We start from the raw sequence: 23,543 nt of genomic DNA, 5'->3' as shown, positions 1-23,543 counted from the left end.
GGGGGTGGGTAGGGGAACTAGGAGCAGCATTCCTAGCTACGAAGGAGGGGGAGGAGCAAGGCGAGGGGACAAGTGGCTTAGGACATTCTGCCAGGGGACAGGGCCCCTTTGTAGATTTGCATGCATCTACATGCATTAAACATTCAGAGAAGAACCCCGCCCTACTCCCTACAAAGGTGGTAAAGCAAAGAAGGATCTAGGACACTGTGAATCACAGACCCTGGGCTGTGCTGAACCTGTGATGCACAGCTACACAGTAGTCCATAGAAACAGGATCCCAACAAAGGCTGGCCACCTACGGTAGTCACCCACTAATGTATGGGCTGAGAGATCCTGCGATTCTGAGTCTCTGCTAGCAGATGACCTCAGGAAGCTAAAAGCAGTCAATGACCTCACCCAGGCAGCCAGGAGTGTAAGTCAGTCATGTTCTTGGGAAAGTCAGGCCAGCTACACATGCCTGAGCATACACACAGAGAGGGATCTAGACTCAAAGACACAGATGTCTCTAACCCCTCCAACACGGGTACGTGCACACACGAGTTCCCAATCAGGAACACAGGCACAAGTGCACTGATTTACTTATGAGATCTGACATGGCCCCAAGTGCAATATGTCTCCTGTTCTCAACATACCCTATCTCCCACCCACCTGTCTGGACTTTTATTGGCACTGGCTCTTATGTGTGCTTCCAACACACAGGGAAGTAGCCATGGACACCCAGCCACCTAGCCACTGTTGGGTTCTCAGTGCTTATACAGATGAGAAAAAATGAGGCCTCTGATAGTAAGAAGCACAAGGCCACCCTGGAACCCAGCTTCTAGAATTTCTTTGTGGTGCGTATGTAAAATGGTGGGCTAAACCAGCAATCGATATTCAATAGCGAGGGCTGATGGAGTGTCTCCATGTTTCATAACCCACCTACCAGCCTATCTATTCCCCATACTTGTAGCCCAGCCTGATAGCCGATACTGGGTTATTCCACTCTGTACCAGACATGGGCACCTTTGACTACATTGTCACAGCCCTGTGCAACACTGTGTGCCAACTATGTACTATCACCCCTCCGTGGCTCCAGTCTCATCCTTTCTCTATAAGAAGCCATTTCCATCCTCCACACTTTGGCGCTACTAGGCCTATACAGGAGAGGGGCTGCTGTGCAGTCCTGGGTTTGCTAGGACCCACCTAGCTACCCTGCTCCCTAGAGGGGCCCCACAAGCATAGTGCTGAACACAAACTTGTAGGGACTCAGCTTCCTCATGCGGAGAGGAAAGGCTCCAGAAACCCATCCCACCCATAGGTCCAATGCCAGGACCATGGGGAGAAAACCAAGGTATGTCAGGATACAAGAGCTCATACACTTGATGCACAAGCTTCTACAGTCTGTATCATGCAGAACAGACCACAGGTCTTCGTGCCCCACCCTGTGCAGTTCCTGTGCACACCTGGAGCCCACACCTCTGGGGACAGGTCCCCAGGGGGCACAAAGTGGCTACTAGCAGATGGATGGAGTTCTGAACTCCAGCAAGGCCCTCCAAAACAGAGCATAGGACAAGTCAGGCTGTCATCTCCTACTAGGCAGGCCCTTGGTCACCACAAAATACCACCTCCTTTATGCCCAGTCTGCACAACCCTTCCATAGCCCACAGGAGCAGTAAGCCTGCCAGGGTGTGGCCCCAGACAGTGGCTAAAAGGCCAAGAGTCATTTGGTGGGCTGAAGAAGCTGGAGAGGGGAACCGTGTGTCACCACTCCCAGTTTCCCTTAAGCCTGAACCCCAGTCACACTGACCACAAATCCATGACTTTCTGACTGGGCAGTCAGTGACCAGAAGCTATGGACCACATTAGATGTGTGGCAGACCTCCCTCCTACTACCATCAGGAGTCTTTTAGGCAGTCCCTGCTCCACACAGCTTCAGTTTCACTGCTTATCAAACCCCACTCCCTCTGAACACAGTACATGTAGCACACCTGCTCCTCACTTGTACTGGAACACATACAGCCGGGAAGCCGGGTAGACCCCTCTCGCCACCACATGTGGGCAGTACCGGGCTCTGCTCCTCCCTTGCCCTCCCCTCACGTGCAATGCCGCGGCAGAAAGGGTTTCCATTAAATCTCAAGAAGCTGCTCCACTGGTCCCTAGAGTGTTGTCGGAAGCGAGCGGAAGGGGAATGAAGGGGAGCCGAGAGAGCCCCCAGGGAGCAAGAGGCCTAGGCCAGTTTTTCCTTCATCCGGAGGGCCTCGCTCTGTTTGGGGAGGGGCCACCTAGAAGGCCCTATGCCCCGCCTTTTCCCCCTCCCCCGCCACCTGTCCCACAGGCGGAGGGGTGTACCCTTCCCGGGTCACCCTCGATTCGAGTGCTGAGTCGCCCGGCTTGCTCCCCAACGCGGGGCTCCAGCCTCTAAGGTACCGAGGCGCATGGTGTTCGCACACGCCCCCTCCGCGCAGGGCAGCTGGCTCACTCCCGCCACCACCACCGCTCCTGCCCTGGGGGTCAGTGCAGCCCGCTCCAGAGCAGACAATAGCTGCGGAGGGCTGGCTGCTCGCCGAAACAAAAGCAGGTCTTCTCGGGTAGGCCAGGGCCTCAGGACACCGCCCCCGACCCCCGCAGGACCGAGTTCTTTCCAACCTGTCTGAGTTCGGCCGGCATCGGACCGAGGCTGGGAAGCTGCAAGCCGGCGGGGGCGGAGGCTGGACCGCACTCCGCGGGCGCTCCGGCCGCTCCGGCTCTACTGACTCCCTCCAGTGCAGGCGGACCTGGCAGCGGCCAAGACCAGCAGCCAATCGGGAGGGGCGCGCCCAGGCGGGGCGGGCGAGGCTCCGCCCCCCATAGGCTGGGGCGGGACTCTGCAGCTAGGCCTGACCGGCTGCCAGCCCCAGGTCTTGTCTCCTAGCATCACGCCCTAGGGTTGGCAACTCCATCCCAAACCCACACACACCAAGAGACTTGGGCAATCGTTCCTACTCAAGTCTCAATCTATCCCCAGTGAATGTGTATATGCCCATTCACCTTTACAGTTGTGTAAACTGAGGTCCCACAAAGTAGACCTGACCCAAGCTACTACTCCTGTGAGTCATTTTGCTATAAGACATAGTTCTGGTTATGTTCAAGCTACAGGGTCCTCACTCCACATGGGATTCCAAGGAAAGGTCACTGCAGAGCTTAGTGGGGGCTTTATTGCTATGTCTTGGGTTCCCCATCAAGACACAAGTCAGCATAGTCTCAGCTTTTGAAGGCCGTTACAGTGTATCAAACAGTGGGACAAAGGCCAAGTCTGATTTGTCCTGGACTAGAAAGTCTCTGGAACAGGGCTCTTGTCAGAAGCCCTGGAAACAGAACTGGCTTTATACCCTATCCTCGATGCCTTAAGTCTACTAGGAAATGACAGATGGGCTGTGGGGATCAGAGCCAGCAAGATGTATCTTGCTCCACCCTAAGCCGTCCAGCAGCCACACCTGGGGAGTTTGACTGCTGGAGGAAAACAAGGACAGGGAGTGTGAGGCCACACTACAGAGCACGCTAATGACTCGTGCATATGAAGATAGAACTTGAAAGAGGAGAACTGAGGCCAGCCCAGGGAAGCCCAGTGGGTACTTCAAGTACTCCAAGGAAGGGGCCCAGGCTTGGTTCTCTGCCTCATGTCTGCTACTTCTCACCCCAATCTGAAAAGTCAAAGCTGTCCTGAGGCCCCACCTCACCTCCACGACGTGCCACCAGCAGAGGCTGCATAGCCAGCATGCTCAAGCACGCTAAGTGCCCACTGGCCTCAGTTTCCCTACTCAGACCAGAATGACCTCCTTCATCCTTCATTCATAGCCAGCCTGATCAGTTAATAGAACACAGTTTTGAGGGAATGCAGACCAGATTTTCCAACAGTAGCGCAGCCCCTTGGCTGAGCTGGAGGCGGGTCTGGTAACCTGACTGACCAAGTCATAGGAGAGTGTTCCCCTCATCCAAGGTGAGTGTCTTCATCCTGTTAAAAGATGAAGGGCAGGCAGCCAGGACTGGGGAACAGTCCAGTGAACAAGTCTGCTGTAACCTTTGACCCTAGCTCCCAAACTGCAGGCCATAGCTACCTGCCTTGCAACCACCCTAAGCTCTCAACTACCTATGATGGCCCTGTGCCTCAGAGGTAGTTTCCAGGAGAGCTCTTGTTGAGATTAATATACAGAGATTCAACACCGAGGCAATGGCCTGGCTGGCCTGAGCCTCCTCATGTCCCCATTAGCCTATCAGATCTGGCTAGACCCTAGAAAGCCAAGAGTGGGGTGAGATAGTGGGTAAGGAGAAGACACAGCCTGAGGTCAGAAGCCTGAGACTATGGGAACATCTTCCTGCCAGGACACTGACCCTGAGGGCGCCCTGTCTTCCAGTACTGGTTGTCAATGAGATGGAGAACAGAGCCTGTTCCTTCCTTGGAAGACTATACTGAGTGTCTTGGTGCCTGAGGAACAGCCTCAGGGACAGTGACCACCACTGACCCCATGTGGCCCAGCTGAGCGGTTCTATTTCCTTTAGAAGGTTAGCTGTACAGAACGCACACGCTAGGGCCTCCTGCATGCTAGACACACACTATTAGAGCTACAACGTTCAAGGATTACAGGAAAGACCTAGGGTCTGGATTTTGACTCAGCAAGCGCCTCACGGGTGTGGCCCATTCTTCCAGGCCTACTACTCCCCTCAGTCCTAATTCACCGTACTGCCTTTCAGAAAACATTCGGTACCACACAGTTTTTGAAAAAAGGGCTCTTCAGTCAGGAAGCACAGCCAGACAGAATTCTTTTGAGTTTGAGGCCAGCCAGGGCTACATAGTAAGACCTTGCCTCATGGGGAAATAAGGGGGATGGTGTCAAAGAGAAGTGTGTGTGTGGGGGGGGGGGTGAAGAAGAGGAGGAGAGGAGGGAAACATGACTCCCTGCTGGGCTTGGGTCTTCTGGAAATGTGGAGATCTTTGGCTCTGACTGCGTTTTAGGTGAGTAGATTTGAGTAGATACAGGAACCTGAATCTGTGAGCCATCAGACAAGGACAGCTGGGGACTGTCTCAACCTGTCCCCCTGAGCCTTACACAGGCAGCTTGTCTATGAGTCTCACCTGCCTACCTCCTCCCTCCCTCTCTGGCTGAAACAGGCCAGGGTTCCTCCAATCTCTACCAAGTACATGTTAGGCATAGCTCCCTAGGACACAGGTCCAGGAGGACCAGAAAAGGGCTAAGATTGAGGATGCTAGCATGAAAGGGCTGCTGCAAAGTTTAAGAATGCAGGAGCTGAGCATCTCCATTCATTCTCCTTCACTGAGAAGCTCAGGAGGACAAGAGCAGTGCAAGCATCTGTCCTGGGTGGTAAGGAGTAGCCTCCTCTTCCTGCTGGTAACTGGGCGAATTTCAGACTTAAAGGAAACCTTGATAATCATAGTAGACCCCAACCTCTGGATTTCCTCATTCTGGGACCTCCCTGTGTCATAAGGGTATAGGGAAGGGCTAAGACTCCCACTTGTCTATCCTCCAGTCCTGGTTATGGAACAGAGCTTCCTGTGTGGGGCCTGCATGCAGTCTGAGAGCAATGGACAATGGAGAAACTGATGCTAGGTCACAGAGATGTAGGCAGGTGGTGGGATCATGCCTGGTTGGACTACACTCTTAAAGGAACTGCTCCAAAACAGATCCAATCCAGGTACCTGGACCCTGAGGGCTCACACAATGGAGGCAGCAAGATTCTAAGGGTCAGGCCTGTCCTGTTCTTTTCTTCATACTGTGCCTAGCATAGACAACTGGGGCTTCTGGCTCCGTTGGGACCTACTTTCCTTTTCTTCCTCCCAGGTCCCAGCAGACCTACAAGCCACTTCATGCTAGCTGAGATCCACCAAGACCTCAACTGTTTGCCTACTTGGCTGTCTTTACCATGTCCCAGACTATTACCTGCAGAACCAGCTGCTGCCAGGCCATTGGCAGGGGCTGCCCACTGCCCACCATACCACCACTGCTCATGCCAGGCTGCTGGGCACGCTCCAGCTGCAGGGCAACATGGCGCCGTTCTTGTTCTAGTGCCCGTGTCAACCGCTCGAAACGGGCCTCCTGTTCCTTCACCGAGGCCAGAATGCTGGCGGCCGAATGCACGTTGCAGTCCTCCATGACCAGGGTGCCAGCAGCCTGCAGGCAAAACAGAACAAGCTCAGGGTAGGGTGGAGCATCAACCTGGTGAGACCATCCTGGGCCCCCTGCCACCCTACTCACAGATCATAGGACTCTCTCCCAGGCCAGAGCATCCAGCTCTCTGAAGGGAAGCTGCATTGATTAAATTCTAAATTAAAAGTCATTAATCTAAGTTGGCCGGAAGCAGGCAACTCCCTCCCCGTGAAGCTGGGCCTCTGACCCAGGCTCTTTGCTTCCTGCCAAGCACAGCTGAGCCATAGACCAGGGGTTTCTCAGAGCCTGGTGGGAGGGGGGATGTGATCTGATATATATGCTCTATCTTCCTGGCTTCTGGTTGCCCCTGAGTCTGCCAGCTGATTCCAGTCTCATGGGACCACCTCAATCCTGTCCAACAGAGACCCACAGAGAGTGAGGGTCCAGCAGCAGCCACAAAGCCGGTATGGCCAAGTCAAAGCAGCCAGCAGGCAGGGCATGAGAGGCTGGACACCAAGGATGGTGGGTGGGAGAGGACCACTACCTTGGAGCTCCTAGAAAGACTGGCTGTGGACTAGGAATTCAGCCTCCACTGGTTCACTATGACTCCAGGAGTCACAGCCACTCCATCCAGAGCAGGAGTTGTTTCTGCTTCTCAAGGCTGAATAAAACCTGGCTGAGGTTCTGGGAGAGCTACATTAGACTCCCCTGGCTTAAAACTGGTTTGTGCATGCCGGGCGTGGTGGCGCACGCCTTTAATCCCAGCACTTGGGGGGCAGAGGCAGGCGGATTTCTGAGTAGCCAGCCTGGTCTACAGAGTTAGTTCCAGGACAGCCAGGGCTACACAGAGAAACCCTGTCTCAAAAAACCAAAAAAAAAAAAACCTGGCTTGTGCATGACAAGTCTGATCTAGAGGGAGTCCCCAAGCATCTGAGGTCCTGCCTTTATGGAGACGCAGGTTTGCCCACACACTTGCAGAATGCTATTCCTTGAGCCCCAGGTCCCCAGGGGAACGGAGGGAAGGGGCTTGGTGTTTGCGGTGATAAGCCAGCATTTTTCCTTGCCGCTCATTCTCTGGCTGACCAGTGTGTTTGTTTTTCATGAACAACAAAAATGGTCCAAGTATGCAAGGCTCAGATGCAGGCTCTTGGCGGGGTGGGTGGGGGTGGGGGTTGTACAAACATACACCATACTCAGTATGTGGCCTAAAGCCCAGTGCTGCTTGGGACCTGCTCCCAGCTGGTTCCACACAAGCCCACTGAAGCAGACTGCTGGACCACTCATCCCTGCAACAATATAGTGTGTGAGCTGAGAGAAGGAAGGCCCTTGCATGGGAATATCATGCATGTACTGGGTGATACCCACAGAAGACCACTTCTGCAGCAGCACACTGGTGACACATGTAACCCAGAGATAAAAAGCACAGTCCCCTCAGCAAGCAGCAAGACAGCTCGAGGGGATGAGGCCCAGTGGAGATAAGGAGTGAGTGTTGGCCCCCACAGCTGTTCACTTCCTCTGCACCTGTCACATGAATAAAACTGCCAATGTGACCTTGCAGAACACTGGAGTGGGCAGAGGAACTGTCCTTAGCTAACCATAACCTGTAAAATTAGCCAAACTTCTGTTGGGAGAGGTGGTGGCCACCTCTAGGGTAAGAGCTAGGAAGAGAGGTACAGATTGGGCTCTCTGGACACCATGGCAACACAGAAGCAGAAGGCATAGTCCCAGCAGGGCCACTCTACCCTCCCCCCACCTCCCCAGACAGCCTAAGTGTTGTCAGGATGCTTGATGAGGGTACAGGCTGAGCCTAGAAGAGGGTCCCACCCTGAAGGGGAACCTTACCCTAGGGAGGGCTGAGGTGGGTCATGGAGCCTGATTATCTTGCTGGAAGCATCAGCCCACCTCACCTGAGCTTTAGAACTACCAGGCAGGGTGACCTGACAGACAGCTATCCATCTTGTGGACAAGTTAGCTTCCTTCCCTCCAGTGTAAAGATGGAGACTCCTGCCTTACCTCTGATTTCACCACTGTGCCCTCCAACCCCTGTTAAGGTTAAAACTCTGTTGCTATGTATTGTAATGCTGAACACTGGCCCCCAAGGTCTGGTTGCCCCCAGGGACAATGAGATCCTCAAGTGCACCAAGTGCTGCTGTGTGACCTTGCTCTTCAGGAGAGAGGTAGGCGGAGTTTCAGTTCCCAGGCTTGGGGTATGAGGCAGGAGAGAAGAGAGAGAGAGAGAGGAAGACCCCATGAGGTAAGGGATCCTGAGAACGAGCCACGAGAGCTGGCCAGATGGAGAAAGAGCTACACAGTAGGAACACAGCAAGTCATACCTCGGGGTTATTCACAGGGAGTTAGATAAAACAGCCATAGAGGGTAGATATCTGCCCAGCTCTATTGCTGATTAAGGCTTATTATAAATATAAAAGTTTTGGGTCTTTTATCCTGGGACTAAATGATCTAAGGCCGGGTAGAAACCCCCCCATTGATATTAACTATTTACCACAACAAACCCCCATCTGGCATAACCAACCCTGGACTGCCTGGAGATAGCTTCCCAGACCCAAGCCACCTCAAATATGCAGCTCAGGGAACCAAAAAGATTCGCTCTGAAGGATATCCACTGGCTCTGGATGGGGCTGGCTGGGGGCCCGGAACTCTGAGGCTACGATGAGAAAGTAGCCAAACCGCACATTGGCCTTTCCATTGCCCAATTCAGCTAGCTCAGAGCTAAATGACTGTTGAGTTTCCCAGGGAACATCCCGAACACTAGCTAGATTGTGGGGAGGTCGAGTCCTGGCAACTCCCATAGGAGAGCAAAGAGATGTGTGCTGAGCCCCTGCCATCTTCCCAAACTATGTGTACCTGTCTGCTCTTAGATGGGGTACTGACTCCAAAGTGTGGGTACCCATCTAGGCTGATCAGTGGAGGTCCACACATGAGATATGGGTGACCCAGGACCAGAACACCAAGAGACAGTGGGTTTTTTTGTTTGTTTGTTTTTGGATTTTTGAGAGTCTCACTTTATACCTCTTGCTAGCCTGGAACTCACTCACTACATAGACCAGGCTGACCTCAAACTCCCAGAGACTGCCTGTTCCTGCTGGATTAAGGGTATGTGCCACCATGTCCATCTCAGGGCATGGACAGTAACTCAAATTGCTATTTTTATATTAAAACAGTAATTGTAAAGCTGAGAGTAGTCACACACACACACACACACACACACATACTTGGGAGGCAGAGGCAGACAGATCTTTGTGAGTTTGAGGCCAGCATGGTCTAAAGAGTGAGTTCTAGGACAGCCAGAACTACACAGTGAGACCCTGTCTTGCAAAAACCCAAACCCAAACCAAACAACCAAAACCAGTAAATATTTGTTGTCATGGAAAGCTAAAACAAACAAACAACCCAAAACCATGATTTTTTTCAAAGATTGACAATAGAGACTTCAAAGATGCTTATCCCAGGTAGAGCTTAGGGGCACAGAACTATAGATCTAGGGTAGGGGTGGACACCAACTATGCATCTGCTGGATCCCTGGGATTACCTCAGGAACATCCAGGCAAGCGTGATGCTGTGGACCTTTCCACTGGCTGCTATCTGCCTGGGAAGACCCAGCAGCTCCATACAACATCCCATCCAGGCCCAGCAACCAACTGCACATTCTTGTAAAATATGCAGTGGAACAGAATAACAAAGGCTCCCCTCCGTGTGGACGAATACCAGGAATGCCAGAGGAACCCAGGAACCTAGAAGAGGGAGCTGGAAGTCAGGACTGAGATTAAACTTGAAAAACTCAACTGCAAAAGAACAGTGGCTGCCAGGCTTGATGGCACATGCATGCGTTCTCAGTGCTTAAGAGGCAGAGGCAGGAGGATTATCACAAATTTGAGGCAAGCCAGCCCAGTTTCCATGGTTCAAGGACAGTCAGCACTGCACAGTGAAACCCTGTCTCAAGACAACAGGTAGATGGCTCATCGGGTAAAGTACTTGCTGCACATGACCTAAATGCTGGTCCCAAGAATCCATGTGAAAACTAGACATGGTGGCACACTGTCTGTAATCCCAGCATGCTCTACATGGAGATGGGAGACAGCCAGGAGAATCTTTGGAAGCTCCAAGACTAGCTAGCCTGGTTTATGTAGCAGTAACTACAAGAGAGTCCATGTCTCCAACAAGATGGAAGGCAAGAACTGACGTCCACAGTTGTCCTCTGATCTCCACATGTGAACTGTGGCATATGCACACTTACATTTGTACACAAGCACACAAACTTGTACATGCGCACACATACATGGGTGGGTGGCAGGATTTAAAAACAAAACCAAAAAAATGAGAGTAGCCACAGCAGTGAGTGACAGCGGCAGGGTTAGAGGCCTCATTCCTGTGCTCTCAGATGAGATGAGGAGGCCCAGGGCAGAGACCTTGCAGAAGGTAGCTGATCCAGGCAACAGGGCACAAAGGGAGGCTAGAGAAAGTGTAAATCACAGGCAATGGGAGGGACGGGTGGGTGGTGGAGAGACGGGCAGGTGAGTGGAGATGGTAGTGTCGTACAGACTGATGCAGTAACAGATGGGTGGGTGCTAAGTGAACGAGTAAGAGAGTGGTGAGTGGGAATGCCTGTTGTGGAAGGGCAGACTGGGGGATGCACGGTGGATGAGTGAGAGGATAGATTACTGAGATGTGAGAGAAGGACGGGACAGGAGGAGGCTGGATGGAAGGGGTACGGTGTGAGTGGGTGACAGAATGGGTATGTGCCAAGAGAATGAAGACGGCTGTGTGGGCACACAGGGTCCACTGGAGATGGGCAGTCTGACCGGCAGGCAAATGGTTGAATGGGAGACAGGCAGATCGAAGGATGGCTGTGGGCCAGAGAGCTGAGGGAAGGATGAATGAAAATGGAGAGCTGGGTGTGGCACAGTCCCAGCACTCTGGAGGCAGAGGCAGCAGACCTGTTAGCTATCTTGGTCTGAGTAGAAAGTTCAAGGCAAGTCAGGCCTACAGAGGGAGACACAATCTCAAAGAGGCAGGGGTGAAGGAGAACAGGAAGATGGGAGTATAAATGATGGGTATAAGAATACAGGTCTCAGGAACACAGAAAGAGGATGCCTGGTGGCTGTGTACTCTGCAGCAAAGAAAGCCCTCACTGGTTGTATGGGGAGAGCAACAGGCACTATCAGAGGGGACTGGGATGGAGGCTGACTATCCCTGAAACCTAAAGCAGCATTTTCTGCCTTCTTGCTGACCCAGACATTCCTCCTCTGAAGGAGCCCAGCCAAAGGCCTGGCCCGGAAAAGCAAATTACAGGGCCGAGGTCAATTAGGGTCGAGGAATTAGAGGAATTTCTTAAGGGTCAGTGGGGGGTGAGAGGGGGCCTGGCTCCAGGCCTGAGACCTACAAGCCACACTGATCCATACTCCACACTCTGCCCATCTCAAGCAGGAAAAGAACAGGGCACAAGGAAGTAGCCTGATAGGAGCTGCATGCAGGCCCAGAAGTGCCAGGCCCATCCTCTGTGCCTGGGAGGGCATCCTGGGAGCAGCTCTGGTCTCATGCCCTCAGCTCTGCCACACAGGAAATATGCTTCCTATATATGGATGGTCAAGCCTTGGGAGAACTCCATCTTTATCTTGTCGTCCTCATTGAGGTCAGATGGTACCCAGAACCTTGGGAATGGCTTCTAGCCAAGCTCAAAAGGACAGGCACTGTGCCCAGACTGGGGACAAATCAGAGGAGGTCTGGAGTGTGAGGTTCACAAAACTCTGCACCAAGGCCGGGAGCACAGTCTCTGGCAGGAGGGAGAGGGTCAAGGGTGCTGGGTTAGGAAATAGCTGTTCTCGGCCTCTCTGTAGAAGCATAAAGACGCACCAGCAGGATTGTGTGAGAATGAAACATTTCTGTACATTAAAAACAAACAAACAAACAAACAAATAAAAATACTACAGAGTGTGGTCATTCTTTAAAAGTGACACACTGAACAACACATGCAGCAAGCAAGCATTTCAGGTGACGCAACAGCAGGAGCTTCACTCTGCACAGTGCCTTCAGCACAACAGAGGCAGGGCAGAGTGCAGGCCACCAGCACCCCCTGCCCCCGCGCCTCTCTACTTTGTACCTTAATCATTTCCAAAAGACTGTGGAGGAAGCCACATGGAGTGGCATATTCCTGCATTCCTACCTACCCAAGAAACTGAGGTAGGAGAATCATTTCAGCCTTGGACAGTGGTTCTCAACCCTCCTAATGCTGCAACCCTTTAATACAATTCCTGATGTTGTGGTGACCCCAACCAGAAAGTTATTTTCATTGCTACTTCATAACTGCAATTTGACTACTGTTATGAATCATAATGTAAATATCTGATATGTAGGATATCGGACATGTGACCCCTGTGGAAGGGTCACTCAATCACTCAACCCTCAAGGAGGTCAGGTTGAAAACGGGGGTTGGGAGTGGGGGGTGGGGAGGTGAGGGGGTGGTGCTAGGAGGTCAAGGCCAGGCTGGGCAACACAGTGAGACCCTGAATACGAATACACTGAGGCGGTAGGGGTCAGAGGGGACAAAGTTACAGAACCTCAGAAGGCAACTGTCCCGCTGGGATTAAGTATTTCGAAACACTGAGCAGTAAAGTAATATTCTTAGTTCATTGAGGTACTCTTATACTTTTTGTTTTTTTCAAGACAGGGTTTCTCTGTGAGTAGTCCTGGCTATCTTGGAACTCTACCTGTAGATCAGGCTGGCCTAGAATTCACAGACATCCACCTGCCTTTGCCTCCCAAGTGCTGGCATTAAAGATGTGTGCCACCATGCCTTAAGGTGCTCTTACATAAAAAACCAAAAACTAAGCAGCTGAAAGTGGATAAAATGATGTACACAGATGATATGTCTAAAGACCTCAAGCGAGAGGCATAGGAATGACTTTGTACACAGGTAGGTACAGGAAGACTCTAAGGACCCACATCCGGGGTCACAGCCGTAGCAGGGGGTGGGGGTGGGGGTGGGGGGGTCACAGCGGCTGCTGGAGTTCCTCAGTTCCAGTTTTGCACATATGAGAAGCAGAGTTATCACGGATATAAACAACTCTGAGAAAGGGAGAGGCAGTCATCTTTCCAACCAGGCACTGAAGACTCCAAGTCTGCTTAGGAAGGGGGAGGGGGAGGGATGCGTCGCTGCCTAGGGAAGCAGCTGGTTTTCAGGCAGCCTGCAATCAGATACAGCCTGGAAATTAGATTTCCCACAAAAGAGGCAGACCATTCTGGCAAAGGCTCCGGTTGGGGTGGGGGTGGGGAGACACATTCTTCAGGGACTTCTGTCTCCTAGGGTATTCCCATGGTGTCCCAACAGCATGGCCTCAGAGAATGGATCTCACATGTAAGGGGACAACCCTCAGTGGGTTCTTGTCTCACAATAGGTTGTCCAGGATCCAGGAAAACAGGTCAGCCCCAGAGCAAAGGGCCTTTGTGAGATCTAGGGAGATTAGAGGTTATGGTAGGGGTGACCTGAGGCACTGGGGGCTCTAATCAAGGACAGGATCATGCTGTGGCCAAGGAGCCAGGTGACTCAAGGTGACTCTTGGGGGCTGAAGGGCAAGTGGGCAGATCAGTATTCCAGGAGCTGTGTCCTCTTTTGTAGGAGGCCTGGTCCGCAGGAAGCTACCGCTAGAGCCTGGGCTCAAGATTTCTCTGGGGGCAGACGCCTGTTCTCCATTTGGTTCCCTTCAAGCCTCCGGGTTCCATGAGACTCATCTCTCCATAGGACTTAGACATGGAAGATAGATGTCTCCCACTTGGGGCAGTCCCTGATACCCCACCCGTGTCTGAAGCAGACCTTAGCTACAGACAACGGTGCTGCCTTTGCAGGCTCCGAAAGTGTCTCTAAGGATGCAAGGAGCTGTCCCCCGGGACTTCAAGCAGCTGGCTGGTGTCAACCTTGAGGGCTAAAGGCCACGAGCAGAGCAGGTGCTCCTCCAGTATGTGTCCTCTCACAGGTGTCTAATGCACCCTGACCAAAATGGAGCCAAACCCTGTTTGGTTGGAGATGTTGCTGAGCTACTAAGGATGCTCCAAGGGATGCAGAAGTCCCTCCAGGATTTTCTCCGTATGTACTCAAAGATGCTCAGTATACTCTACCCAATTACAGAGGCTACATAGGTCACCCCAAGGCATGGGGTCAGGCGGTGACGGTGGCCAGCCATTGCTTCCACTGTCTTCTCTGATTGCTACATGCCAGTGGCCTGGTATCTTACAGAGACAGGAAGCAAGGTACTGAGGTCCCAGACACAAAACTAAGCTTGCCCCCTTCATTTTGAGGTAGGTATGAGGATCAAAGTACCTTTAAGAGGTGACTGAGGTTCTCAGGAGTTTGGGATGCCCACTCTTATCCCTAGCAATACTTATGACCCCATAGAGGCCCTGTCAAGGCCAGTGTCCTGCAAGATACAGGCCTCAGCGGGCAGGTGCAACAGTCACTGCATTGGCTGTCAGCCCTGCAGACTGTGCTGTTGGCCCGCAATGTCCTCCCCGCCCCACACCCCGCCTCAGATGGTGGGACCCCCTTCTGCCAGGCCCCTCTATTACCATGGCAACACTCTGGCTTCTCTAGAAGGACAGAGCCTCTTTGTGGTGACACAAAGCCCCTTTGAGGTGCGCCCCCCTGCTGTAGTCAGAGAGCCTCTGAGGGACAAAGGTGGCCCCCAGTTCAGCCTCCCGGGATACAAAGCTAAGGAGATGAGGTGGGAAATCCTAGTGGTTAGGTACTGAGCTCTGACTACCCACAGAACCACTCCTGGTCAGGAGGAGTTGGTTAAGGGTTGTCAGAGAGACTCCAGCACAAGCAGTAGCTGCTCTCTGAGCTTAAGACTCTTCGTCTTTCCTATATACTTGTAACAAAGGAGAAACTTTACTAGGTGGTGGGAAAGGCTTTTGAAACAAGGGACTCCCATGGGACAGGAAACTCCTGAACTGGCCATCAGGACAGTATTGGGCTGAAGTCCCAACAGGAACAGGGATGCTAGAAGTCCTCAGCAGACAGGCAGGTGGGGGCCATGCCGTTTCTTGGATGGAAGGCTCAGTACCATGTCCACTGCCGCTGCGGGGCCTAGTGATGGCCGTCTTGGTTTTGTTCCAGATCCCTTTAGTTTCTATAACATCAGTTCCCCCTGCCATAAAGAATCTCAACGTCCCTGCTTGCTCTAGAAAAAAATGTGGCCAGGAACAGCTCTGCTATGCCCACAAGCCAACATCAGGCTTGACCAGGAGGGTTCCTCACTGTGGACTGGCTCATTCTAACGTTAGGGATATAGAATCCTGAGGACAGAACAGGTCCCACACATAGTGACAGGCACCCTGTGCAGACCTCCCCTGGTGTAGTAGCTGTATATTTACTCCAATACCACAGTCTAAGAGGCCAAGAGAGGGTCAGGCCACCCTACAGCAGGCCTCAGCCCAAGATGGCTTAAACAGGGACCCACACACACATCAGCTATCCTGGCCTGAGGGTCATGCCTGCCCTGACTGCTGCTGATCAGACACTTGGCAGTGCCCTGGCATGCTAGGCGCTCTGCCCAGAGGCCCTCACCAAGTGACCTCGGTCTGACCCAAAACAGCTTTGCTAACTAAGCCCCTAGTGGGGTAATGAGTTCTAGTGGAAGTCCTAGTGAGGTAGCGTGGGCTTGAGGTGGTGGTGGGGGAAATCAATCCTTTTGTGGGTAAGTGTACCAAAGCCCCAGGGAGACCAGCCAAGAGACCATTCCCATCTCTGCAGGGCCTCTGAATCAGCAAGCACCACAAGTGGCTCCGACATAGGCCTATGCTGCCCTCCCCAGCCCGCTTCCCCATCGGCATTCAAGTTATCTGCTGACACCGTGGACATGAGGATGCTAAGCAGGGGCCTGCAAATCCCCTCGGTCAGCTCACAGAGGCTCACACAGAACATACAGGGGCTCCTCCACCAGGGACGATAGAGGCTCTGCAGAACTGTCCCAGTCTCTGAGAGACAGCAGCTGATAAAAAAATGGAGTGATGCTCCCATTCATTTCTTCATCAAGGAAACACTACTTAGGCCTCGGGCAGGGAGACTGTCCTCCCTGCCACGCCCTGGCCTGGCCCATCCCGTGTGTAGTGCATGGGCCATGGTCTAACTAGTGTGCTGTGGAGAAACATGTGGCCAATGCAGGAGGCAACCTATGGCTGGCATGTCCGGATGGCACGGCTGTGGTAGGTCTGTGCCCACCTGGCTCTAGATGGATGGAAGGTCAGAGTAGGTAGGAGGATGCAGACACCCTAGCTCAAGGGACCCAGACCTGCCTTCCTGACTCTGTCAAGATAGGGGGATGCTCAAGGGCCCCTAAATCCAAGAGGCTCTAAGTGAGACATTCACACTGGCAATTGGAACCGGTGGCTTTAGCCCATGAAGCCATGAATCAGGAGTTCGTGCAAACAGCACCATCCCACCGGGTCCTCATTGACAAGAAACTGGCGGTACTCTCTCACTGTCAGCCACCATGGATATAGGAAGGGCAAAACAGGCCACGACACTCAGAGCTGAGCCCTGGGGGATGCAGGTCACCATTCCTTGGTAACAGTGGCCTGTCTGCATCCAGGTGACTCTCAGGAGAAATACTGTCCCTGGCATGACCCTCCTGGTAAACAATTCAGAGAAGCAAGTGGCACAGACTTCTTGTAAGGGAATACTGGTTCACTCTGGACAACAGGATGTAATCTTTAACCCAGCTGTCAACCTGATGAAGTTCCAAACTATGTAAAACATAAGAGGATTACTCCAGTCCAATCAGCCAGTTACTTGGCCAAGGGATCAGCCCTAGAAAGGTGGGCTCATCTTAAGGGCTCCCACACTAGGGAGACAAGTGCAGTAATGACTCCTTTAAGGAGATGCTGCCCTTCTCAGAATCCCTGCTCCCACAAGCTCCCCTTGGGCTGTCCTAAGGGTCCATGGATCTTTGCACCTTTCTGAGCCCTGACTGAAAAAGCTGTAACCTTCTCTTCTACTTCTGTCTCCTTCAGCCACTAGCTAGAACCTAAGGTTTGTTTCTGTTGCTGTTTTCTTACTCTTTGGGCTTCCTTACTCTTTCTCTAAAGCTCTCCTCCCCACTATGAGGCAGCTTGTCTGTCATGTGCTTACTGCTATGCCCTCTAAACTAACACTGCATGTTTTCTTCCTCCTTGCCGCCTCCTCTCCCCTCCTACTGGCAACTGCTGAGGATTATGGCTTTCCTGCCCTGGGTTGGGTTTTTTGTTTTGTTTTTTCACTCTAATAAAAAAGTCCTCTTGGAACAAACTTTAACTTTCAAACTCTTCCTGCCTTTTAATTCTTTTTGTTTAATCATTTTTTAGAATATATATATATATATATATATATATATATATATGAGTGAGTACACTGTAACTGTGTTCAGACACACTAGAAGAGGGCATCTAGTTCCATTACAGATGGTTGTGAGCCATCATATGGTTGCTGGGAATTGAATTCAGGACCTCTAGAAGAGCAGTCAGTGTTCTTAACCACTGAGCCATGTCTCCAGCCCCTTTTAATGCTTTAATCAGCAGAGAAAATAGACCCGCTCTGCACCCAGCCATGAATCAACCCATATGGGGCAGAGAGAGAGGTTCTAAGCACTAAAGGTCTGTATCTTCTTTCCTTTGTCCTCCTCTTAGGCTACCGTGTGGCTTCTGGGACTTTGGCTGCTCCCAGGGGCAATGACCATGAGGTAACCACCTTTCCTTCCCAGACCTGATCTGAAAGCTGCTTGGCCAACACCTAATCCATCTTCCTTGCTGGGAGCCAGCTGGGAGGACCCACACAACAGGCCCCAGTGCCACCAACCTCCAGCAAGTTTGGAAGAGTCCTGCCTTCATATGTAAACAGAACAGTGGGAACCTGAGGGGCGAGGGGCCTTCTCCACCTCACCCAGTGCAGATTTCTAGCCCTTCAGTGCTGCCTGGCTTCTCAACTCCACACCCCTCAGAGGCTCTGGGATTTGGAGATCCTTCTCTGGAGTGGGTGGAGATGGGAGACAGGATCATCCTCCTGTGTGTCCCATCTCCATTCTTTCCAAAAGGACCCCTGAATCATCAGCACTTCCTGTTCCTGAGGCTGTCATCATTTGAGACAGGACCCCTCTATGTACCCCAGGCTCAAGATGTAGCCACGGTTGACCCTGAACTCCTGTATGGCCTGATAGTGCTGGAATTACAGGCATGCAGAGCCTGCAGTCCTGATGACTGAACCCAAGGACTGTGTGTGCTGGGCCTTGCCACTGAACTACACCGCTAGCCAGGTCTGGGGATTCTCTGCTGTGAGGGGCCTGGGAAAGCTGCCTCCAGCTGAGTCACATGACTGCATTTATCTGCACAGAGGGGAAGGACTAAAGCTATGACCCTCCCTCCCTCAACCCCTGCCAAAGGTTAAAGATGATGTTCAATGAATTGGGAACTGGCCACAAAGAAAAAGAAGCATCATAAATGTCTTTTGCAAAACCACACCAGAGGCAGCTGATTGCAGAGAGGAACAGATAGCAGTGGCAGAAACTCATGCCTGGTGGGGTAGAAAGCAAACTCACGCTGCAAACAGGCAGAAAGTGATAAAGATGACCAGAGGGCCAGGCAAGCAAAAAGGCAAAGAGAAACTCCCAGAAATTTCAACCACAGAGACAAGACCAGAAACTGCTGGAGGCAAGCCTCATGGGGGCTTGTCAGGATTATGGTCAGAACCTGGGTTGGGGTGAGCTTCCTGTCCAGAAAGGGGCTGTCTGTACCTGTTTCTACTGTTAGTAACAGCGCCACACCCAAGGAGGTTAGAGAGAAAGAGCTTATGATTTTAGTCTAAGGTCACAAGGCCGTATTGAAGTGTGGCCTTGCCGGCAGGGTTGCAAGGTGGTCCAGGGTGTCACATGCTGGAGAAACAGAGCACAGGAGACCTAGGCCACTGGCCTGTACAACAGATCCACTCTTGGATAACCATTAACACATTAAAAAAACAAACAAACAAACAAAAAACCAGGTTAATCTATTCAGGAGGGCAGAGCCCTAATCACTTCCTAAAGCCTCCTTCCGGGCCATTCTTATTATCTTATAAAGTGAAATTAAATTTCAGCCAGAGGTCTGGAGGAAACAAGCCACATTCAAACCACAGCAGAAGCCACTGCAATCGTGGACATGTCTCTCAGCATTTTACAAGTCTTATCAAGGTCACATGTCTTCTGGTCTCCTAGGTGTGCTGTGTACCCTGCACAGTTCAGGAAACAGTCGGCCTGGTCCCAACCTGCTAGGCTTGGTGAGTGTGGACACTGCTCATCAACAAATGTTAACCTTCTTCCTCTTAGATGCTTTTTTTTTTCTTTTTTTTTTTTTTTAGATTTATTTATTTATTATATGTAAGTACACTGTAGCTATCTTCAGACACTCCAGAAGAGGGCGCCAGATCTCATTACGGATGGTTGTTAGCCACCATGTGGTTGCTGGAATTTGAACTCTGGACCTTTGGAAGAGCAGTCGGGTGCTCTTACCCACTGAGCCATCTCACCAGCCCTTTTTTGGTTTTTCGAGACAGGGTTTCTCTGTGTAGCTCTGGCTGTCCTGGAACTCACTTTGTAGACCAGGCTGGCTTCAAACTCAGAAATCCACCTGCTTCTGCCTCCAAGTGCTGGGATTAAAGGCGTGCGCCACCACCGCCCGGCTCTCTTCAATGTTTTTATGAAAAGGAAGAGCTAATGGCTTTTTAAAAGCACAGCACTATTCCTTTCTCACTTAAGGAATGTTTTTGTTTTCACTTGTTTAAAAGTTAGGGGCTTACTATTTTGCACAAGCTGGTCTTAAACTTCAGGTATCAAGTGATTCTCCTGCCTTGGGTTCCTGAGTAGCTGGTGCGGGCCAGGGGCCTGGCCTTGTGTCTTCAGAAACACTAAACCAGCTCTTAAATCCTCCAGGAAGCAGCAGGCGAAGCTTTATTTTCAGCCTCGTGACTGCTCTACTCCCTGTCACACTGCTCCTCAGAGTAAAGACAAATCACCCGGAGCCCTAGACTCTAAAGAAGCAGTTAAGCCGGGCAGGGGTGGCGCACTCCTTTAATCCCAGCACTTGGGAAACTGAGGCAGGCAGATCTCTGTAAACTGAGGCCAGACTGGTCTACAAAGCAAGTCTGGGACAGGCCTGTTAAAGAGAGCAATCCCGCTCAGTACATGGGAGAAGAAAGAAGGCCCAGCAGTGGCGCCACAGGCCTTTAGTTACAAACGCTTTAAAGGCCGAAGCCAACATGTGGTTCAGGGCTACCTTGAACCCCTAGACTCAAGGGATTCTTCTGCCTCAATCTTCTGTGAAGCTGGAATTTGAGAAATACGAGTCATTGCCTGCTCCTTTTTGCTAGTGTTTTTTTGTTTTGAATTTATGACTTTTAATTATCATTAAAGACTGAGTAGTTTAAAAATAATGACAATAATTCAGTAAGTCATTTTGAGTTAATAAAAAGCCATCAACTTAAGACTAATATTAAAAATATAAAATAGTGCTGAGTGGGGGTACAGCCTTTAATCCCAGAACTTGGGAGGCAGAGGCCTACAGGACAGCCACAGCTACTCAGAAAAACCCTATCTGGAACCACTCCCACTTCCAAACATATGTACATACGTGCATGCATGTGTGTGTGTGTGTGTGTGTGTAACAGAGATCAGGAAAAATAAGCAAAACAAAACTCACTGGACACCACTGTATATTTCTAACACATCAATTTATTATGAAAATTGACAATTCAGAGAACTTAAAATATGCATTTATCCTGCTTTTCCAGAAAAAAAAAAACCTATATTCAAGGAAACTATGTTTTTTTGTCTTTTATTTTAAACCCTGTTTTATTATAAACATGTATAAGCAGTGTGCCAAGGACATTTTCATGCATGTGTATTGTATGTTCTGGTCATAGTTATCCTACTACTCTCTCATCTTCTTTCCACTTCCTGACTGCCCTTCCCAATTAATCCCCTCCCACTTCTTGTTTTATGAATCCTGAGGCCGGCCCCCTCTGTGAGGGGAAGATGGCAGGGCTAATCTTGTGCAGATCTCATGGATAACAACAGCTGATCAGGCTTCAGGAACCAATGGCCTTGTCCTGCCAGGATTGAGTGTTCCTCACCATTCCTGCCTCTCCTCCAGTTATTACATTCCCCTGACCTGTATCTTCTCCTATGGTGTTCTCGAAATCCTGAAGGAATGGTGTAAATGTCCCACTTATGGCTGATCACTTGTAAGCCTTGGCAGTTATCACTGTATACTGCAAAAATAAGTTTCTCTGACCAAAGCTGACAGTGGCATTAATCTATGGGCATAAATACAGACACTTAGAAGGAATCTGGTGGGCAAATTATGTCCACTTACCAAAACAGCAGCTGTAGCATGCATGCTAGGGTCTATGGACTACCAAGTCATAGGCTTCTGCCCATGTCTACAGTACCAGGTATGAACAGACCTCAACTCCAATGAGAAGTGGCAGGCTACCTTCCTAACAAATGCCTCTATTGCATCAGGGGCACAACTTGTCTGGCAGTCAGTAGGACTGCAAGCAGGGTCCATGGCTCTATTACTCAGAATTCTCTAAACAAACAGAACTGATACAATTAATATATGGCGTTTATTACAAGCTGTGGTCAAAGTCGTTCAACAACACTATGTTTTAGAAGGCCAAGAATCCCATAATAGTTCAGTCCACAAGACTGAATGTGTTAGATGTCTCAATTGAGTGTTGGAGTCCTGGAGGATTTCTTGAGAGATGCTGTTATCTTACCAGTCTCAGTTAGAATGTTGAAGAGTTATGTTCTAATACCAGCAAAGTAGTGCTTCAGCAACAGGATAGAAAACTTGCCAGCAAGAGTGAAGGCAAGCAGGCAAAAAGCAAAACCTATGGTGGTTTGAATATGCTTGGCCTAGGGAGTGGCTCTATTGGGAAGTATGGCCTTGAAGGAGGTGTGTCACTGTGGAGGCAGGGCTTTGAGGTAATATATATGTTCATGTTCTGCTCGGTGTGACACACAGTAGTCTCCTGCTGTTTGTTGCCTTTGAATCAAGATGTAGAACTCTTGCCCCCTGCAGTGGTGGCGCACACCTTTAATCCCAGCACTTGGGAGGCAGAGGCAGGTGGATTTCTGAGTTCGAGGACAGCCTGGTCTACAGAGTGAGTTCCAGGACAGCCAGGGCTANACTTGGGAGGCAGAGGCAGGTGGATTTCTGAGTTCGAGGACAGCCTGGTCTACAGAGTGAGTTCCAGGACAGCCAGGGCTACACAGAGAAACCCTATCTTGAAAACCAAAAAAAAAAAAAAAAAAAAAAAAAAAAGAAAAAGGAAGAAGTTGTTTCAGAGGAAAATTTTAATTATGTTGCCTTGAGATTGTTCTTGTGATATTTTGGTGAGAAGATTCAGATTCATTCATTTCATTGACAAAGGAAATCAAATCAACCAAGTTTAGACACTGTCCTGTGATTCACTGTTATGAGGAGTATTTTGATCAAGTATAGCAAGCTTAGAAAGCAAAAATACAAAATGTATGGTTCAAAGAATCAAGGGGCACCAGGACATGCGATGGAGTTGAATCCTATGTTGAAGAATACTACATGGAATTAAGGTAGTGCTGACCTCTGGACAAGATCCTACCCAGCTAAGCATATTATGTTTGCAGTTGAACAAGGGATAGTTATATCATATTAGATGTTATTACGACCTGGTTATTGTTTTCATTTGGACTTTTATCTGGAATGAACTACAGTCCAGAAATAGAGGACAGACCTGTGATCCAGATCTTGAGGCTGAAGACACAGGCTTTTGACCCAAATCTTGAGGCACTGTGGCCATGAATAGCACAGTTGTACATACCTTTAATCGCAGGAGACAAAAATCAAGCATATTTCTGAGTGCAAGGCCAACCTGGCACAGAGCAAGTTCTGGGTGAAGAAAAGCTTAAGTCCAGGTGTGGTGGTGCGCACCGTTAATCTAAGCATTCAGGAGGCAGATCCATACAGATCTCTTGAGTTCAACGTCAGTCTACAGAGCAAGTTCCAGGATAGTCAAGCTTAGGCAGTGAATGAAATCACTGAAAACAGAAAGCTGGTAAAGATTTAATAGAATAAGGAGGCTGACTATGTTCAAGCCCCAGTAAGTAGCAGAACTCAGCAGCTTTGGCTATGTGGCTCTGGCTTTAGAGTCAAGGACAGAAGAGACTACTGGGGCAATGGATGCTGGTTAGTTGGAGCTAAGAAATTCGTGGTGGTTAAGAAGAGATCAGCATCAGGCAGGGCAGTGGTGGCACATGTCTTTAACCTCAGCACTTGGGAGGCAGAGGCAGGTGGATTTCTGAGTTCAAGGCCAGCCTGGTCTACAGAGTGAGTTCCAGGACAGCCAGAGCTGTACAGAGAAACTCTGTCTTG

The 23,543-nt window shown here is 50.6% G+C and overlaps 1 protein-coding gene across 7 annotated transcripts in view; it reads right to left on the bottom strand.

The window, feature by feature from the left end:
* The window catches only part of Arvcf (ARVCF delta catenin family member), a 58,961-nt gene that overhangs the window by 12,380 nt on the left and 23,038 nt on the right, over positions 1–23,543 (bottom strand). For 3 of the 7 annotated variants that reach the window (XM_029470203.1, XM_029470205.1, XM_029470206.1), the window contains exon 3: positions 5,913–6,143. In XM_029470203.1, the coding sequence (XP_029326063.1) occupies positions 5,913–6,125 (213 nt within the window). In that variant the 5' untranslated portion in view covers positions 6,126–6,143. Of the gene's footprint in view, positions 1–2,625; positions 2,770–5,912; positions 6,144–14,451; positions 14,627–23,543 lie in introns of those variants that run through there. The other 4 variants (XM_029470204.1, XM_021184488.1, XM_029470207.1 and 1 more) reach the window with 2 other exon arrangements.

Source organism: Mus caroli, chromosome 16 (genome assembly GCF_900094665.2).
Source record: "Mus caroli chromosome 16, CAROLI_EIJ_v1.1, whole genome shotgun sequence".
NCBI classification, from domain to species: domain Eukaryota; kingdom Metazoa; phylum Chordata; class Mammalia; order Rodentia; family Muridae; genus Mus; species Mus caroli.
The sequence above is the reverse complement of the archived record's forward strand: the minus strand, read 5'-3'. Positions and strand labels throughout refer to the sequence as shown.